Source organism: Neopelma chrysocephalum, unplaced genomic scaffold (assembly GCF_003984885.1).
Source record: "Neopelma chrysocephalum unplaced genomic scaffold, ASM398488v2 Primary Assembly neopelma1_119, whole genome shotgun sequence".
Classification (NCBI taxonomy): Eukaryota; Metazoa; Chordata; class Aves; order Passeriformes; family Pipridae; genus Neopelma; species Neopelma chrysocephalum.
The window spans coordinates 2,186,156-2,204,326 of NW_020897781.1; the positions used below are offsets into that span (position 1 = coordinate 2,186,156).

The following is an 18,171-nucleotide window of genomic DNA, read 5'->3' on the forward strand; positions in this document are numbered from 1 at the left end:
CCTCATCGCTCTCATCTCCCATCGTCCTCAGTCCCCTCATCTCCTCAGCTCTCATCCTCTCAGTTCCCTTATCATCCTCAGCCCCCTCATCCCCCTCATCCTCTCAGTCCCCTCATCCCTCAGGCCCCACTCCCCTCATTCCCTCATCCCCTCACCTCCCTCATTCCCCCCCGTCCCACTCAGCGCCCTCCGCCCCGCGCACGCGCAGAAGCGCCACCGCCCCGCGCGCGCCTTCCCCCGCCATCGCCGTCCGTGCGCTCCCGGCGCGCCCCGCGCGCGCTCGGCGCTGACGTCACCGCAGCCCGGCGCCCGCCGCCATTGGAGTCGGCGGCCGCCGCTGCCCCCGCTCGGAGCGGCCCCAGGCCCGGCCCGCGGGCATGTGAGACACGGGCCGGCACCGCCCAGCACCGCCGAGCCGCGGTACCACCGCCCCGCACCGCCGCGACCCCCGAGGAGCCGCCCCGAGCAGGCGCCAGGCGGCCCCTTTCCCTCCCCCTCGGCCCCGGCCCCTTCCCCGCCCGGCCGCCGCCTGAGGGGAGAGGAGGTGCCGCCGCCGCCCCTCGGCCCCGCCAGGCCCCGCAGCCCCGCGGCCCTGCCTCGCCCCCCTCCCCGGCGCTCTCTCTGCTGAACCACGGCGGCCCTGTACATGAATTATGTCTGCCACAAGCGTTGACCCTCAGGTGAGTGAGCGGCAGGCCGGGGGGTTCCCGGGCCTGCGGCGGCTGGGAGGCCCCGGGAGGCTTTTCTTCCCCCTCCGGGCTGCTTTGGAGCTCGGTGGTTCTCAGCTTCCCCCGAGGGCATGGCGCGGTCCCGCCGCCTCCCCAGAGCCGGGGCCATTTCTCAGGAAGGCCGGTGCTGGGTGATACGTGGAACACGCTGCTCCAGCCCCGGCTCCAACAAACCCCGAGATGTTGTTGGCAATTCTTATGAGCCTCTTCTCCGTCCTCGGGCGCTGTGCTCGTGTTTTACAGTGATAATATGACAATATTCCTAAAATTAACTTTTTTTTATTTCCCTTCCCTCCCTCCTCCCCCTTAATCATGTGCCGTGGCTTCCCAGAGACCGAAGGGACAGGATAATAAAGGTGAGGATCGTACCGAGATCTGGTCGCTTAAATTGTTACTGTAATAGATCAATTACAATTACACAGGTACCTGTTGGGGAGCAGAAATGTATCTCTCCTAATCTGTATGGAAAACATTTGGGAATGAGGGAACATGTGCTTTGTTTCCAAAATAAGGTAAACTGCCATTCATCCAAGCTTGCTTGCATCCCACTTAACGCTGCTGTGTTTGCAGGGGGAAGGACTGTGTGTTGATACTAAATAATGCTCCTCATTTCCTGAAGGTAAAGCAGGTTCCTGCATAAAGTCACAAGGATGTCTCTGTACAATATATATTTTTACATACTTTTGCACACTCTCTTCCTGCTCTGTGAATGCAGTTTTGTTGCTGCTCTGTTGGCTGAGATATTGACATAAGCCTACAAACTTAATAATTTAAGGAATTTTAAATAAAAGGTAGTTTTAACCTCAGGTGAGATAATAGGCTTTCTCATAACTCCTGTGCTTTATTTGAAGTTAAATTTAATAACAGGTCATCTGAGGAAATACCTTGATTGTTCCTGTGATTGCTAATAAGCATGTAACTGTTCAAGCTTAGAAACTAATGATATTCAACTCATAAATGCATTTTAATAGATCTTAACCTGCCTTAAAAGTCCACCTACTTCCAGTTGCAGAAAGTTTGACTCCGTTTGCTGTGTTTGTAAACACTCTTTTACCTCTACTCTCCTTTAAAAACTTTGCAGAAATATTTTGATAAGTTCCTAAACTTTTTTTCTAAAAGTCCTATTTGGTGTAGTGTTGTATTTAGTTCAGCTGTTCTATGAAATGGGTAGATACAGCAACTATCATACAATGTATTTGGCCTTGTTTTCTTAAATTTAAAGCAAACACAGGAAGTAATTTGGAGGGACCTAATAGCAGTTTTGGGTTTGTATATCTTTGAGTAATGGGGTTTGAATGCTTTTCTTCAGACATTCATTTATGCTGAAGTAGGACTTTGATTATGGCAGATATCTCTGTTTTACAGATGAGAACGTTGAAATTTAAGTTTTCCTGAAAATATCAGGATATCAAAGCACTTACCAGTCATCATTTCATAATTAAATGTAACCTCACATCATCTTATTTTAACCAGCTTAAGCAGTGAATAACACACTGGGAGAACTGTGAGTTTGAGTGTTCTAATTATGGACCAGAACAATAGATGTTGTTTCCCAATATTTTTCACAAAATTCTTCTTAATAATTACTTTTTGTTCGGAGTTAATTCACATGAGTTTTCTACTCGCTCTCAACTATAGAATTATTTTTTTTTTAATTTACTCAAACTTAGTTTTATAAGCAGTACTGTAAAGAGTTTTGTGGGAAAAATTGTCATCCCCTGGTCTTTTTATGAGTCTTCACGCTTTGAAGAAGAAATATGGCTTTTCATAAAGCAGCATAGGGTGGAAGTCATTGCTGAAATGCTGCTCATGGTGTTATAATCTGTTATAACCCTTTTCTTGTAGTACAAAATGGTTCGTTACATCAGAAGGACACAGTTCATGACAACGATTTTGAACCTTACCTTTCCGGGCAGTCAAATCAGGTTAGTGTATTTTTAACTTAGTTTTTTTTTTTCCTTAGGCATGCTGTTGGCACTCAATTCATAGGATTGTGTGGAGGGAGCAAATTCCTTAAATAGAAATGGAAAAAGAAATGACAGCATATTGTGTTACTTGGTGATACAACCAGCATTTGTGCTCCCAAAGCTAATATTACTCTGCATATCCAGATGGCCACAAGTGAAAATGGAAGTTGATGCTCCAAGTAGTTGGAGCTGATTGCTCTTCAAATTGCAGGTTATTGATAAGGCTGGACTGGGACAGACTTTGATCTTACAGTTCTTTGATAGACAAGTTGCATGTGGGAGTCTTAAAGTTCTGCTTTTGGGCTCTCCTGATTTCAATTATTTATATAATCCTAGAAATTAATGTAGTTGAAGTTTGGTTTCCATGCTTTCTAGCTAGTCTGTAGAGTTGTCCCACTTTTTACACTTCAACAAATGTTATTCTTTCGTGTCCTCTGAAATATCTTAAGAATGAAAGATGTGTTACTTCAGAATAAGGTACTGTAATGCAAACTCTAATTATAATGTACATTAAGTTAACATCCATGACTTAAATACAATTATAATTGAAAATATCTTCTAATTGAGGTAATTTTTGACTGAACATTCAAATCATCAAAGTGAGCAAACTGTAAAGAAACTGGAGAAGCAAAAAGTTTTCATTAAGTATGAAATGCCATTTCAGAGAGAGACATTTCCTAGAACTACCTGATTATTTCTTGATGGAAAGGCTAAGTGTTACATTTTAAAAAGGAAATTCATAATTCATCCTGGAACTGATAGATGCCAGTGTTAATAATGATGACATCACTGAGCTCTCTTGCAGCATAGACATGTTCACCAGGCTTACACAAAGTTAAAATAATTTAATGGGAAGCATTCCCTCTTCTGGAATTAATGTGCTGTAGAAGGTAAAAAAGCAGAAAATTTGTGGGGGAAAAAGGAAGTAAAATTTTATTTTTTAATGCAACATTAATTTTAAAATAAATTTAAGTTTTCACCTTCCTCTAATTTTTTTAAATTCCTCTTCATCACATTAGTATGTAATTTCAACCAAGCTGTGTTTTCTAATGTGAAATATACTGAATGTTTCACATAGAAAAAAGGTAGAGCCATCTGTTATAGCTTAATTGTAGAAAACTTGTCTTTGCTGTCAACAAGCCCAATTATTAGGTTTAAATAGAAAAATTGCTACGGCTGTTAGAATTTCCATAATTATAATAATAAAAGTTTTCTTTATGAAAGTGTAGCTCCATTGAGCGATTTATTTCTGCTGCAGTGGGAAGTTGGCATGCTACAAGAAACAATTGTGTAGGTCCTCTTACAATTTTAAGTGAAAAGTGACAGTGGCATTAATTAGGACTGTGAGATTTTGTACAGAAGACAACCATGTTGCTGAACAAAGCTTTATTATCTAGTTACCCAGTCAGATTTATTCAGCCCTTAAAAATTACTGGAGAACACAAACAACTTAATAAAAGATTTGAAAACAGTTGGATATTTTAAAAAATACTTAAGAAATTAAAGCCCCAGCTGACACAACAGTCTTTTTGACATCAGAGATCTACTGTAAGTTGGTAATATTGTGTTAATTTTGTCATTTCAAAATACAAATTAGTCTTTAAAATGAGTATGAGCGTGCTGTAAAAGCACATAAAATATAATTGTCTTCCATCTTTCTGTTGAAAATCGTGTCTGAGTAGTGCCTTCTTTTCTTACCATAAAAGTTCTGGGCTTCAAGTAACAGTAGTTAATGCAGGGATGTGATAGCTTTTTGTTGTAAAGCACACTAAAAGCACTTTCAAGAGGAAAGGGAACTGAGTCAAATAGACTATTGATACACAAATTTACACTCCAAGAAAAGCATCCTCCACCTAAAGTCATTCAGAACCAAGAGATTAGTCATATGGAACCGGGAATCACTAGCAAGTAGCATCCTGTGGGGGAAAAGAGATTCCCTTCCTAATTAACAGAATGCTTGGGTTGATTTGTTGTTTTTGTTTGATGGTGGTTTTGATAAAAAAAGTAGGGAAGGGTGCAGAAAGGTCAAGGATAAGTTTGTTGAAATGAATGTTCTGCTGTTGCAGGGAAGGACTTTTGTCAGGGTTTCTTTTACACACTCTGGCATAAAGCCAATCCAAATAGATTGAATGTTTGGTAAGGATGCCTGCTGAAACTTTCCTTTAATCTTGTTAGAATCCTTGTGGAGACTTTAGAGGCTGTGTGACAGGAGGTGACAGCCACAGGAATTGTCTAGAATCCTTTAGCATAAATATTTTTAGGACAAAACACCTGCTTTTCTCTAGGCTTATTCTTTCTGGTCCTGAATTCTAAATCTGTAGAATATATGAACATAAGTATCTCGGGGAACTACTGATGTCTCCTCCCTTTCACCTGCATTTGTTTTTCATTTTTTCTCATTATAACACTTTAAAATATAACACACATCAATGTCAAAGTAAGGTCTTTCAGAAAAATGTTTTGATATGCTAAATATTGATTATTTTAGCTTGTGAGTCTCAGAAAATTCAATGTATTTTAGAGGACCATCTTATAGGCAGATGATTTCTGTAACTTGTTGATGATAGGATTTGCATGTAAATAAAGGCAACATGAGCAGTGGCAGAGATAATTTTTTAAAATCAATAACATTGAATTTAGGTTGTTTAAATCTCAAGTGTTTGCAGTACCACAGGGAAGTCTCGGAGGCATATTATGGTATCCATCTGTGTATGGAATGTAAGGATATTGAATTACTCTGGCTTTGGGGTGTCATGGAAAGGAGTCATTGAAAAATGAGGAGTAAAACTGATTCTGTATCAGTTGGGTATTAGGCTTATCCTCAGCAAGGAGAGTTCTTTACTTCAGTTTTTTAAAGAAGCTGAGAAATAATCAGATTTTTGGAAAAATGACTGAAGTTCTGGTGCGGCTTCACTAATTTTGCAGATACTTTTTTTTTTTTTCAAGTTTGAAATCTCTCAGTTTGAAAGAAGAGTTTCCCTTCTTAAAATAGTCTTTATGAGTAAGGAAAGGCGAGCTACTGTTTGACTCATTAACAGGAGATGTTGACCTTCCCTCCCCCTCACTGGTAATTACAGTTAGAGTGTCAGTTTGGAAGGTCTCCAGTACATATGCTGCAAGTTTATTTGAAGAGGAATAAAACCTACTTTAGAATATTCTGGCTTTGTTCTTTTGAATATGAGAATCATAGTGAACGTTTCAAAATCAAGTATCAGCAGAAGAGTTAGTGGAAGGAAGGCTTTCTCAGCTTGGTTTAAAAACAGTTGAAAGGGAGGAAATTTCAAAGGAAGTCTACTGGTTTTAACCATTCAGTCTCTGATTTCATGGAGTGGGAGAGACGGCCTGTTCGGAAGGACAGTCAGAAACACTCCTGCATAGTTGTAACTTGACTACTGGGGGATGAAGAGACTTCCACAAAAGGCTGGAGAGGGTCTTTCTCCCAACAGTTTGGATGGCATGTGTCATGTGCCATCTTTGCATGTGTTTGTCTGTGGTGCATCAGTCACCTTAGGCTCAGTTGGTGGTTCTTGGGTCTGCCTGTGGCAAACTTGGCCTGTGCGTGGTCTCGCTGTGCTCCTGTGTGTCACAAGCGGCCTTTACATGTTTTACCACTTGAGGTGTGTTTTGCTTGTTGGAGACTGTTGGCCCCTCAAAACAACTCCATAATGAGGATTGTAATAATATGTTATATGTGTTGTTATATTAAGCTATTGTAGTCTAAAGCTCCTCTGGTGTAGCAGTGTAGAAATGCTAAATATCCTTAGTTCTGTAAGCTACAAAATATAGCTAGTTAAGTTGTCTGGAATCCTTTAGGATATTAACTACTAAATAACCTTAAGTATTGTAACTAAGATTACATGGTTTCAAAATCTGTGAGCCAGTGGTTCTGGGGTACATTATAAATGCCGAGATATTCCATTTTAGCCCTGAATGTTTCTTGGAGTGTGAACTAAAATCTGTAATTAGGAATTACATTACCTTGTCTCTTATTTTTCTTTTCTGTTTGGTGATGAACAGTGTTGTGGCTGCCTATAAATGAAGGGTTTATTTATCTGGTGACTTTTTTTTTCTTTAACAGAACAGTAGCTATCCATCAATGACTGATCCTTATCTGTCCAGTTATTATCCACCATCTATTGGGTTCCCCTATTCTCTCAGTGAAGCACCATGGTCTACAGGAGGAGATCCTCCTATCCCTTATCTCACCACCTATGGACAGCTCAGTAATGGAGATCATCATTTTATGCACGATGCTGTTTTTGGACAGCCTGGGGGTCTGGGAAATAATATCTATCAACACCGGTTTAACTTTTTCCCTGAAAATCCTGCCTTCTCAGCTTGGGGAACAAGCGGGTCCCAAGGACAGCAGACTCAAAGTTCAGCATATGGGAGCAGTTACAGCTACCCACCCAGTTCACTGGGTGGTACCATTGTGGATGGACAAACAGGATTTCATAATGATACTTTAAATAAAGCTCCTGGAATGAACAGTATTGAACAGGGAATGGTTGGACTTAAGATTGGTGGAGATGTTACAACTTCTGCGGTGAAAACAGTAGGTTCTGTTGTTAACAGTGCCGGGATGACAGGTGCCCTCTCTGGTAATGGATCTAATGTAAACTTGCCAGTATCTAAACCAACCTCTTGGGCTGCTATTGCCAGTAAGCCTGCGAAACCACAGCCTAAAATGAAAACAAAAACTGGACCTGTAATCGGAGGAGCGTTGCCTCCTCCCCCTATAAAGCATAATATGGACATAGGTACTTGGGACAATAAGGGTCCTGTGGCGAAAGTTCCTGCCCCCCAACAGATACCTTCTCCTCAGTCTGTTCCACAGCCACAGCAACCAATTGTTCAGCCTGTTCCAACTCAGCCTCCTCCATTGACTCAGCCGCAGTATCAGGCCCCTCAGCAGCCACCCCAGAATCGCTGGGTGGCTCCTCGCAACAGAAACGCAGCTTTTGGCCAAAGTGGAGGAACTGGTACCGACAGCAGCTCAGCTGGCAGCACCCAGCCCAACCCTGTTCCCAGCGGAGAGTCCCATCCTGTCCTGGAAAAACTCAAAGCTGCTCACAGCTATAACCCTAAAGATTTCGAATGGAACCTTAAAAATGGACGTGTGTTCATAATAAAGAGCTATTCTGAGGATGATATTCATCGTTCCATTAAGTATTCTATTTGGTGTAGTACAGAACACGGCAACAAACGCCTGGACAGCGCTTTTCGGTCCATGAACAGCAAGGGTCCAGTCTACTTGCTGTTCAGTGTCAATGGCAGTGGACACTTCTGTGGAGTTGCAGAGATGAAATCACCTGTGGACTATGGCACCAGTGCGGGTGTCTGGTCTCAGGACAAGTGGAAGGGGAAATTTGATGTCAAGTGGATCTTTGTGAAGGATGTGCCCAACAACCAACTCCGACACATCAGGCTGGAGAACAATGACAACAAACCCGTTACAAACTCCCGTGATACACAGGAGGTGCCCTTAGAAAAAGCAAAACAAGTGCTTAAAATTATTGCTACTTACAAGCACACGACCTCCATCTTTGATGACTTTTCTCATTATGAAAAGCGCCAGGAAGAGGAGGAGGTGGTGCGGAAGGTAAACTTATTAAAAAATTTATTTTATACACAGATATGGGGAAAATGAAATGTGAAGGCTGCTATGGTGGAAAAAATGTAAGTAGGAATTTGAAATGTTTTTAATATGTCTCGATGGTTTCATGTGTGTTTAACAACACAAAAAAAACTGATGCAAATCTGTCTGTGAAAAGTTTCGTAGCTAATGAGTTTCGAAGCAGAAACCTAAGCAGTAATGCAGGTAAAGGACTTGATGTCCAGTTTATTGGAGTTTGATTTATTTTTTTATCTTAAAATGGTTAATAAACTAGAAAATAGTTTCTGTTTCAGAATTGGATTCTACCAGTGATTGCACTTAAGTTTTTTGCCTTAACTATGAGGTGTTTTAACACTGTTTGACTGGAACTGGGATATCAGAATTGATACCTGTACTGGTATTTGAAATTTGTACATCACCTTTAAAAGCAAGAAACCTGATTTTGTTTGTTCAGTTGATCTCTCTGGAAAAGAAAGAGTTGCATAAAATTGCTGGAATAGTGCTAGAAAGATTGCATTTCTGCTGCTGAAGTCACATGTATTATTTGGATAAATAAAGGTTTTCAGTTCCCAGGTTTAATCTGTCTACTAATTCTTGAAGTTTTGAGTGGAGCCTTAGTAAGAGAACTTTGGGCAGTAAGTGGGAGAGTGTAGTAGAAATTTCCATACACTTTCATGGCTCTTAAGTCTACCACGAGAGACCTCTGTCCCTCTCTGTCCCATGACCTCAGCTTCAAGAATGCCTTTCTCTAATTAGGCACTCTAGAAGTAATGGCCTGACAAAATAATAGGTGTTGGGGTGTGTAGTTATTACCTAGGTAAAACATAAATTTGCTTGATGTTGATAGTGTTTCCCAGACCTTTTTCGTATAGCATTGCAGATACAGCATTTGTTTGACAGGTTTAGTTTAGTGCAGTTTGCACTTGCTTCAGGATGTTTTTAAAGCAAAGACTTAATGCATGTTCCTGCAGCTTAAATTTTAAGATTGCCATTTAAAGTTTTTATTGCCATTTAAAATTGCTTTAAACTGTCTTCATATAATGTACCCTTGAAGTATGAGAGGAAAAGAGTTCAGCATCTTAAAAACTTTTTAGCTGAACTTTTCCTGGCTGTGATAGATGTGCATAGCTGACCTCAGCACAGCAGGGAAGGACTGCTTAAAATTGGAAGTTTTTCTTGTGTACTCCCCGTGGGGTTTCACAAGGTAAAACGTAAAAGCCTTTACTTGAACACTTCATTCCTTCAGTAGACAATCAGCAATTCAATATTTAATGCAACCTGTGTCTTGGAGAGGTTCACTTACATAGGAGAGAGTGTTGACTAAGTGAGGTGGGCTGGGTTCCTCTGTCCAGTGTTTATGGTGTAGAGGGGTGGGATTGGTTTGGGTTTTTAATGCTGAGTCTCCCTGGGACTTGCTGCCAAGTCTGGAAGGGAGAACAGTGTGTATGTTTAAGGAGTGAGAGTATGGGGAAAGTGAGAGTTCTGCTCTTGCACAGATGACTTACTGGCCCGAGGAGGATCCTGATGGTGGCATGCTGAACACTGAAATTCCTTAACTTTGTAGTAGCTCAGAGGGCTCGTTTAATAAACACAACTAATTCCCACTTTCAGTTCAAGGGCTGAAACATATTCTTACCACATCACTGCTTGCTATACAACAGGATCATTTTTTCAAAATAATGCATTTTTCTTCCTCATTTAAAACCGAGGCTCTAGCTTGTATGCCACAGTCACAAAATAAACTATGAAGTCTTAATTTAATATTTCTTAGATACCTCTGAATAGCTTAGAAAATGGGACCCCAAAGTGAGGAAGGTAACAGTGCTAGAGAGGGAAAGCAGATCAGCAGGGAGGGAATGAAAACTAAGATGCTGCTTGTCAGGTTGCACTCTCTAAAACTGTTGCCTGGAAAGCCAGTATTTTTCCCCTTCATTGACTAAATGAATTTTAGAAGTCCAGCTGATTACTAGAAGAGTTTTTTTGCAGGATGTACACACACACTAAGTTTTTATCATGGAGAAGTTTGTGCTATTGAAGTTAAAGCCTTACTGTTAAACAAAGTTAATGTTCCTCTCACACTAATTTTTGAAGACTCTCATTGCCAGTTAAGGTACCTTATGACCTAACTGACATTTTCAGATGGTTGGTTGTCTATGTGCCATCTTAATGGATTCTCAAATTACTGGTTTTATTCATTATACTCTGTTTAAACTGTAAAATTAATTACTTGTTGAAATTTTGTGCCTCTGTTTCACCACTGTTGTGATTACAAAAGGCCAGAGATCTTAAAAATCCACACAGGGAGCACTTGAATGCTACAATGTCATTTATACACAAATATTTCATAGGGAACAATAACATAATCACTGCAGTGCACTGGCATTTCAGTTCTGTAGATGGTTCCAGTTTGTTGCTAACCAGCATTTGCAGAGCTGATGTGCAGAGCCAGCTCCAGTGTGTGTGAGCTGAACTGATGCAGGAACCTCTGTGTTAGTGCCCGGTCAGCAGGTGAGGGTTTGGCAGGTGCAATGCCAGTGAAATACATTGAAGTGCCAAAGATCCATCACAGGTGCCAGTACTGTGGTGTCTGGAATTGAGGGAAGATTTGTTCATGCTGGGATGTAAGTCCAGCTTTTGATTTGCCCTAGTAATAAAATATTTAAGCCCAGTCTTTTGACCCAGAACCTGGGAAAGGAGTAATAGAAGGATGTTGGGGTCTGGAATGAAATAGCAAAACAGTGAGTGGCCTGAAATCCCTCCTGACCCTCCCAGCCTTTTTCAGTCAGTTCCAGGGCTGTTACATTGTCCACAAAGAGCAATTTCCGTGATTAAACTCATGCTCTGAAAATGTAAAAAAGTTGTGACATATGAGATCTTCTTCAAAAGAAAATACAGTGTAATGTGGTGTTAATTATTAACAGTCCCTAAAAACGTGCTTGCACAGTCTTAACGAAGTTAAGTTTGTCTTCCAAAGTTAAAAAGCTTGTAAAGGCAATAAACTTGTTGTAGGTTTTGGTATTTTTATTTGCATCTCATGGTAGGGCGGGTGACAGATCAGATGTCAGCAGCTGGTCCTCACAGATCTGTACCTAAGCACATGGTCACAGTTCCTGTACTGGGCTGCTGTGCTGTCACCTCTGATCTGGCTCAAGGCACCCAGCTATTCCAAGGTCTGCTCCTTGGTGTTGTGTTGGAAGAGCTGCATAGCCTCAGAAAGCTCCAAGATTACTAGTTCTCCTTTAGGTGATTAAATACTGAAAAGTGCTGGCTGGTCCATGTTGGCCCTTGGAAATACTCATTTTCTTCTAGCGCACTGTGATTCCTCTCAGTGAGCTTTCTGTGAACACACTCATTGAAATAGAACTTTTAAGGATGGAATATTGTCCTTCCTCCAAAGGTCTAGCTAAAAAACATTTATATTATAAGATTAATATCATGTTCCTGATATAAAGAAAACATTTATATTTTTGTGTCTGAAGATGAATACTTTGATCCTATTGACTTTGACTAAGTTTAGTAGGAAGGGTGAAGATATTTTAGACTGAGGTGAAGAGAACAGAAGTTTGACAGGGATGAGTGTCTCCAAGATGGAAACTTCTGCAAGTTATGTGAAAACCCATTTTCCCTGTGTCTGAAGACCGTATACATTAGTGTCACGAAGGAGAAATGCAGCAGGAGCTCTCCTGTGAGATACTGGAGAATTCCACTGGAGAAGAGAAACTGTGAAGGCTCCGGATCTTCAGAACCAAAACGAGCAAAGCTTTGTTAGTTGCTTACAAAACTGTTTGTTCTTGCTTGCAGTAGTGCTAAATAGCAGTAAGGAAGAGAATTTGAGAGTTAGAGCTTCTAAAAAGCAGCCATGCTCAGGAGCACGAAGAATTGTTGCATCAATTTATGTGGTTTCAGACACTGGTAAAGAGGAAGACTCAGATTAGCCCCCAAGAGAGAAAGCAAGCAGCAAGGTAGGAGGAACTGCTTGAGAACTTGCTCAGTAAATAGCACTTTTTACTGAATTATAAAGCCTGAGCTGAGTTTCTGAATGCCATGAGCATACTTTCTAGGTACCAGGTAGAAGTCTGAGGTGCCAGCCCGTCACTGTTTTTGTGGGACTAGTCCATGAGAATGTAAACCTTCAATTTTTAAAGCAAGTCGAATTCTGACGGTCAGCGGACGACTACACAGAAAACTAAAAAGAGGTTACGTAAGGTGGCAATGGGAAAGAATGGGCTGCTGAGCATGGTAGGGCAGTAGAGTTAAAGGGGATGTGCCACCTTAGAAATGGAGGTAGGATGGAATAATTACTTTTTTTTGAAGCCTGAAAACGAGCTGATATGATTCAGTTCTAGATTCTTTCTAGCTACCTTTTGTTTGAAATGTCAGGCAGACATAAGCTCCTTTTATTAAGAACATTCAGCACCTAATACGTTCTGATGCTTTGCCACTAAGAAATGTCTTTCATTGACAGTTCATCACAGTCAGCAGTTAAAAGACAGGAGGAATATAGATTTTTAAAATTAATTCTACCACTTTACACAGTCTGTTTTGTTGATTTGGTAAAACAGTTTTGCTATTTCTTACTTCTACCTTAAATCACAGATTAAGAATTCATACTGGACCTTGTTGATTTAATTTTATTATGAATATTGAAATATTAATATTCTGCCTGGAGGCAGAAATCAATATATTCTGTTTTTTAAAATCTCTTCTGATTTTTATGCTGTGACCAGCTGAAGCAGCAAATGCAGTCTGTTACATTTATAATGTTTGGTATATTTGCAAATAAGCTTTATATCGCAACAGAAACAATTCTGAGAGGAATTTTATACAGAAGGATTCCACAAAACAAGTAGAATCTGAAGGCGTTAGTTTAGGAGTTGGCTGTTGTTGCTGCTTGGGCTAGTTCACAATTTTCTTGCTTGAAATAGGATTTGGTGCCATATTGATGCTTTTGCAGAGCTGTGTCTTTCCATGCCAGTTCTGCACTGTACAGTCTGTTCCAGACAGCGTTGGGATGGAGTGGGAAACGGGAAGGCTGGGCCCTTTCTATTCAGTCTGCCTTAGCTGGTGCCTTAGCTGGAGAATGCACAGGACTAAAGAACACAGCAGCATGGTTTTGTCCTGCTGTCTGTGGCATTTTCTGCAGCTTGTGGGGCTCCTGAAACAGTGAACAAGTCCCCCCTGGTTTTGTTCAGGCATTCTCTGTGTATCTGTGTAATCCCTGTGCAGACACTGCTCCAAAGGCCTCCCCGTTTGCTGCTGGCAGGGCACAGGCTCCCTTAGCCAAGATTTCCCTGCAGGTGCTGTATCCCTTAGATGGCCTTTATTTGTTTTCAGGATTTCTGATTAGCAGAACCTTTCGAGAGAGGCTCAGAGATCCCCCCAGCTGCTGTACTGGAATGGTTTGGGACACTCTTGGGTGGTTCAGTCCAGCCATGATGGGTTTTATCAGACCATGCAAAAGCACATAACTTGTCTTCTACCTGATATATTTTTTTCCCCCAACTTGTCAAGTATTTCCCAGTGCCTCCCAGAACAGTTGAGCAGACAGGGAGAATTAGCAACAGAATTTCTAGACAGCTGAAATCACTGCTTTTACTGAGTGTGACTAAACTCCAAAGTCATTTGAGTGCTTCAAAATTATACCGGTTCTGTGGAGTTCACTAATCTGCCATCTGCTTTCTGCTCGTGTATTGGTTGTGCTACTACTGCAGTAGCTAAAATAATCCAGAAAGTAGAATATTGCAGATCCTGTTTCTCTTTAGGGATGTTGATATTTCATACCTTTCTCTCAGTGACCTTCATCTGCTGTTGGTTTGAAGTGGCTGTGCAGGTATTCATTCAGATGTTCCACTTGAGGCTGCACTTAAACATTAAGTTATCAAGTCCTTGGGCTTTTTGGGTATAAACAATATATTTATAAAATGTAGTAGCATTGTTTTAAGTGTGTAATTATCTGGGATCACATTAGTGCTGTTAAAACTACTAAAAACTTTTTGCTTGTTCATTTGACTAAAATCTTAACTTTTTTCTCTTTGCAGGAACGTCAGAATCGAAACAAACAATAAGAATAAACATATACAGTTTGATATATATACTAGAACTGATATTAAATTCGACTATGAGAAACAAAATTAAGTATAACTGGTGCTGTATCCTGGCATCAGGACAAACTAAAGCTTTCAGCTCCAATATATCTTCTCGTGCAGGGGAAATTGTCGCATCTTTAAGTACATTGTAGTTTATTTTTGCCCAAGTGGATCTGCATTAATTTGTATCTTTTTTTTCTATGTAAAATTCTGTAGAAATCATTAATAAAGGTGTGTCTGTTTTTATTTTTTTAAGTTGATAAACAGTTATATTAACCTAATGTGGACCTATACATGAGCATACTAAAGTGTCAGTGCTTCCCAAAGACTTTATTTTGGCACGAATTATGTTCCTAGCCAGATATAGAGATTATGGAAAATACATGACAAATCTTCCTTTATCCTCCCAAACCCTTTTCTTCATGGCGGAAGTAAGAAACCATGCATTGATTTTTTTTTGTGTCATTTGAAAAACCTCTTAAGATACTGCACTTCAGAATTTTGAAATGGAAAAAAACCCAAACCTTAATTTCTGATCACTTTGTGCAGCTGCTCTGCCTCTTTATTTATCTGTACAATTACACTTTTAAAACTGCTGATGCGCCATGTTGGTTTTTTCTGTCTAGTAGAAAATCAAATTGTCAGTGAAACTGTTTCTCTGGAAAATATTTCCCTTTCACATTCTGTTAACCAGTGCTTCAGTGTGCATCTGTTATTCCATATCCTGCCGAGGGTGAGCGAGATGCTTTCTCTCAGCCATAATTCTGCTTTACGGTTTTTGTAGCTTAATTAAATAATGTGATGCTATCGACATTGCAGGGGTTTTAAACAATGTGTTTAAACCTGTTTCAGCTTTCAGGTGTTATTAGTTAACTTGCAGATCATTTTTAATCCTTCCCTTCATTACTCCCTCCCAGCCCCCAAATCCTAATGCCATTTAAAGTTTTTATACCAATAATGCTGAGCTTTAACGTAGGAACTAATAGTACGGATAATATGATGGATTATGCCTCAGATGTTTAAAATTGACGGTGTGTATGTCTAATTTTTTTTTTTTCTGTTGGATGAGTAAAAAAACCTGTTTTAAGAAACTGAATTTGCTGTCATGTTTTTGTGGAGTGAGGGGACCGTCGGAGAACCTGTCACCAACTGGAGTTCCAATTAAGCATGGAAATGGTGCTCATGTCCGCTGCTCTAGCACACTGAATCTGCACGTGTTTATTGTAGAGGATCTTTTACTATATTAGAAAGCAAGTATCTTCTGAATACTATTTACTCCAAAAGGACCTCCAATTTAAATAAAGTTTAATCTGTATCATTTAGACTTGTATTTAGAACGTATAACTCTGTCTCTGGACTGTTACTGCCTGTAAGGGGTAATGGACAGCATCAGATTAACTTTTTCCTCTAGGAGAATACAAGCCTTAATAAACAATACATATTTAGCAAGCTTGATGTCATTTTCATTTTTTCCCTGCCTTCTTTCTCTGTTACAATCACCCTTTATGCTGACTGGTGAATTAAGTCTAACCTGAGAAGTGGTTTGATTGAATAACTCAGATGTTTGCTCTCAGCACACTTGATGGTTGCAGAAGGGTTTTGCAGGACTCTGCAGAGAACATTTAACTGTTTTTCCTGTTCCTCCAAGGAACTGTGTGCATGTCCAGTGGTTGTCACTTGTGCTTCCCTTTCTCCTTGTATGGTAGAGAAGCTGAAGAAAGGATTGGAAGTTGTCCTGCAACCTTGAGGAGGCAGCAGCACAGCCATGGGGTCACCAGGGTGAGAAAAGAACTTCTCAAATCCAAATACAGCTCTGACCAGTTTCTTTTCCAGCAGTTGGCTGTATTTGCCAGCTCTAACTTTAGTAATTTGACTTGATATCTTTTTTTAACTGACTTATTGAAGCAATACTGCATTTTATAAACATGTTGCCATCTAATAAAAGCACCTGCTGTTTGTTTCAGTTGTTATGTCGGAATACTTACACTGGTGATTCCAGAGCCAAAAGAACTCAGCTCCATCTGGACCCTAAAGCGGAAAGTTAGTTGCACAACTTTATTAGTTTTTTTTCAGCTCAAAAGAATCTCTGCAGTGATATACCATAGACTTCAGGTAAATATTAAAAAACCACACAAAAAAACCCCCAACAAAACAAAAGAACCCCAGAAAAAAAGGCAACAAACTGGGAGCCTTTAGCTGAAACTGTATTAAAGGAAACAAAAAGTTTCAGCTGTCAGGCTTTGTGGGTAACAGAAAACATTCATAACAGCTTCAGCATGCAGGGATTTCTTCCTGATACTGCAATGTTGTGCAGCACTATCTGATTTAAGTGGGAGAAGATTTAACAGTGGGTAAAATAATCCCCTTCGTTACGACCACGTTGGGTGCTCAGATAACTGAACTGGCTGTTGGCCCTTCTGATTTTCAATCCCCTGCCACTGCAATTTCAAGAGATGACTCGCTTTTTTTTGGTTTGCAGTGTTCAAATTACACTGTGAGGGGGAAGAAGCATTCTTCCAATGTCTTTTTTGGAATAACTTCATGTCACAGGTCTTACTTATTCTTTATTTAGTCCAAGTAAAAGTTCTAAAGGAACGTGCCTGCATGGTTTTGGAATTGTGCTTAAATTCACTCCTTGAGTGACTTGCTTTTGCTTGATGTTTTTAGAGTTTGGGTGTGCCAGTAGCACTGCTGCCTTCCACTTTTAAGCCAAATGGAGCTGGTAGCATCAAATGCTGATTACAGAGTTAAATGAAATTATTTCTCTGGTTTCAGTTGCTGGTTGGTGATGGCTGCACATTGCACTGCTCTGAGGCTGTGAACTTACATCGTTGGGGGAAAAAATATTTGTTTGCAGGTAGTCACACCAAAAGTAATAGTACTAAATAACTGACCTTTATGGAGATTATGTGTGTTGCTGTGAATGATGGTTTTAAGTGACTTAAGCTTGTAGAGAAGATGATCAAGTTAAACCTACACTGAGATATTAGGACAGAAACAGACAGACAAAAATAAGCTCATATTCAAGATTACTTCTCTGCCATAACATCATAAGACCAGACTTCGTGGGGTTTTGTTACATCACTCATTCTTGGGACATGGAAATGGGGGGTGTAAAATTTAAAATTCTACTTTTTCACTTTCACCCTTTACAGTACTGTCAGAATACAGATACTAAAAGATATGAGTGTTTCTTAAAATACTTGATTTTTCTTTGGAGAACTGAAAGATAATTATTTACTCAAAGATGTTAGTGAGATCTCAGTGAAAAAGAGAACACTATTTATTTATTGGCATTAGACTGACCACAGTGCACTAGAGAGCATGGGCAAGTTGTGACAATGGGTCTTTGCTTTTCCTCTTTAATAATGAGGGGTTTTATTTGCCCAGAGAAGATGGAAATTCCAGCAAATGTGGCCATTAAAAAACTTGTAGGCAGAGATAGCACAAAACTGTCAAAAGAAAAACAATTGTTGTGGTGTTACTGCCTTTTTCTTGTGCACCTATTGAGAAAAGTAACTGAGGAGCAAGGGAAGCTTAGCTAAAATAGCAGATAAATGCAAAAATGAAGCACAAACAATGTCTAATGGGGAGAAGTGTGTTTTGATCTAATGCTCCTTTTCCTGGGCTCTCAGCTGCTTTGAATTCTTTATGTTGAACAATCTGTTTCCCTTGGAAAAAGCTCTGGCTTTTTCTGACAACAGTGCTCAGCATCTGCTCTTTTCAGGAGAAAGCTGTTCACTATTTTTGGGAAAGTGCAGGTTTTTAATTGG

General features: G+C 40.2%; 1 protein-coding gene across 3 annotated transcripts; it reads left to right on the forward strand.

The window, feature by feature from the left end:
- The first annotated feature begins 287 nt into the window (after window positions 1–287).
- Window positions 288–15,847, forward strand: YTHDF1 (YTH N6-methyladenosine RNA binding protein 1). 3 transcript variants are annotated; one of them, XR_003536516.1, is made up of 5 exons: window positions 288–680; window positions 1,060–1,084; window positions 2,574–2,653; window positions 6,774–12,274; window positions 14,351–15,847. XR_003536516.1 is itself a non-coding variant. In XM_027697310.1 (5 exons), exons 1-4 carry the CDS (start codon window positions 654–656, stop codon window positions 8,343–8,345), a joined length of 1,704 nt encoding a protein of 567 aa, XP_027553111.1. In that variant the 5' UTR covers window positions 288–653; the 3' UTR covers window positions 8,346–8,374; window positions 14,351–15,847. The 3 variants fall into 3 exon arrangements, 2 of the variants coding, with proteins under 2 accessions (XP_027553111.1, XP_027553112.1); XM_027697310.1 differs by having other exon boundaries at window positions 6,774–8,374; XM_027697311.1 differs by having other exon boundaries at window positions 6,774–8,297.
- Window positions 15,848–18,171: the final 2,324 nt, after the last annotated feature.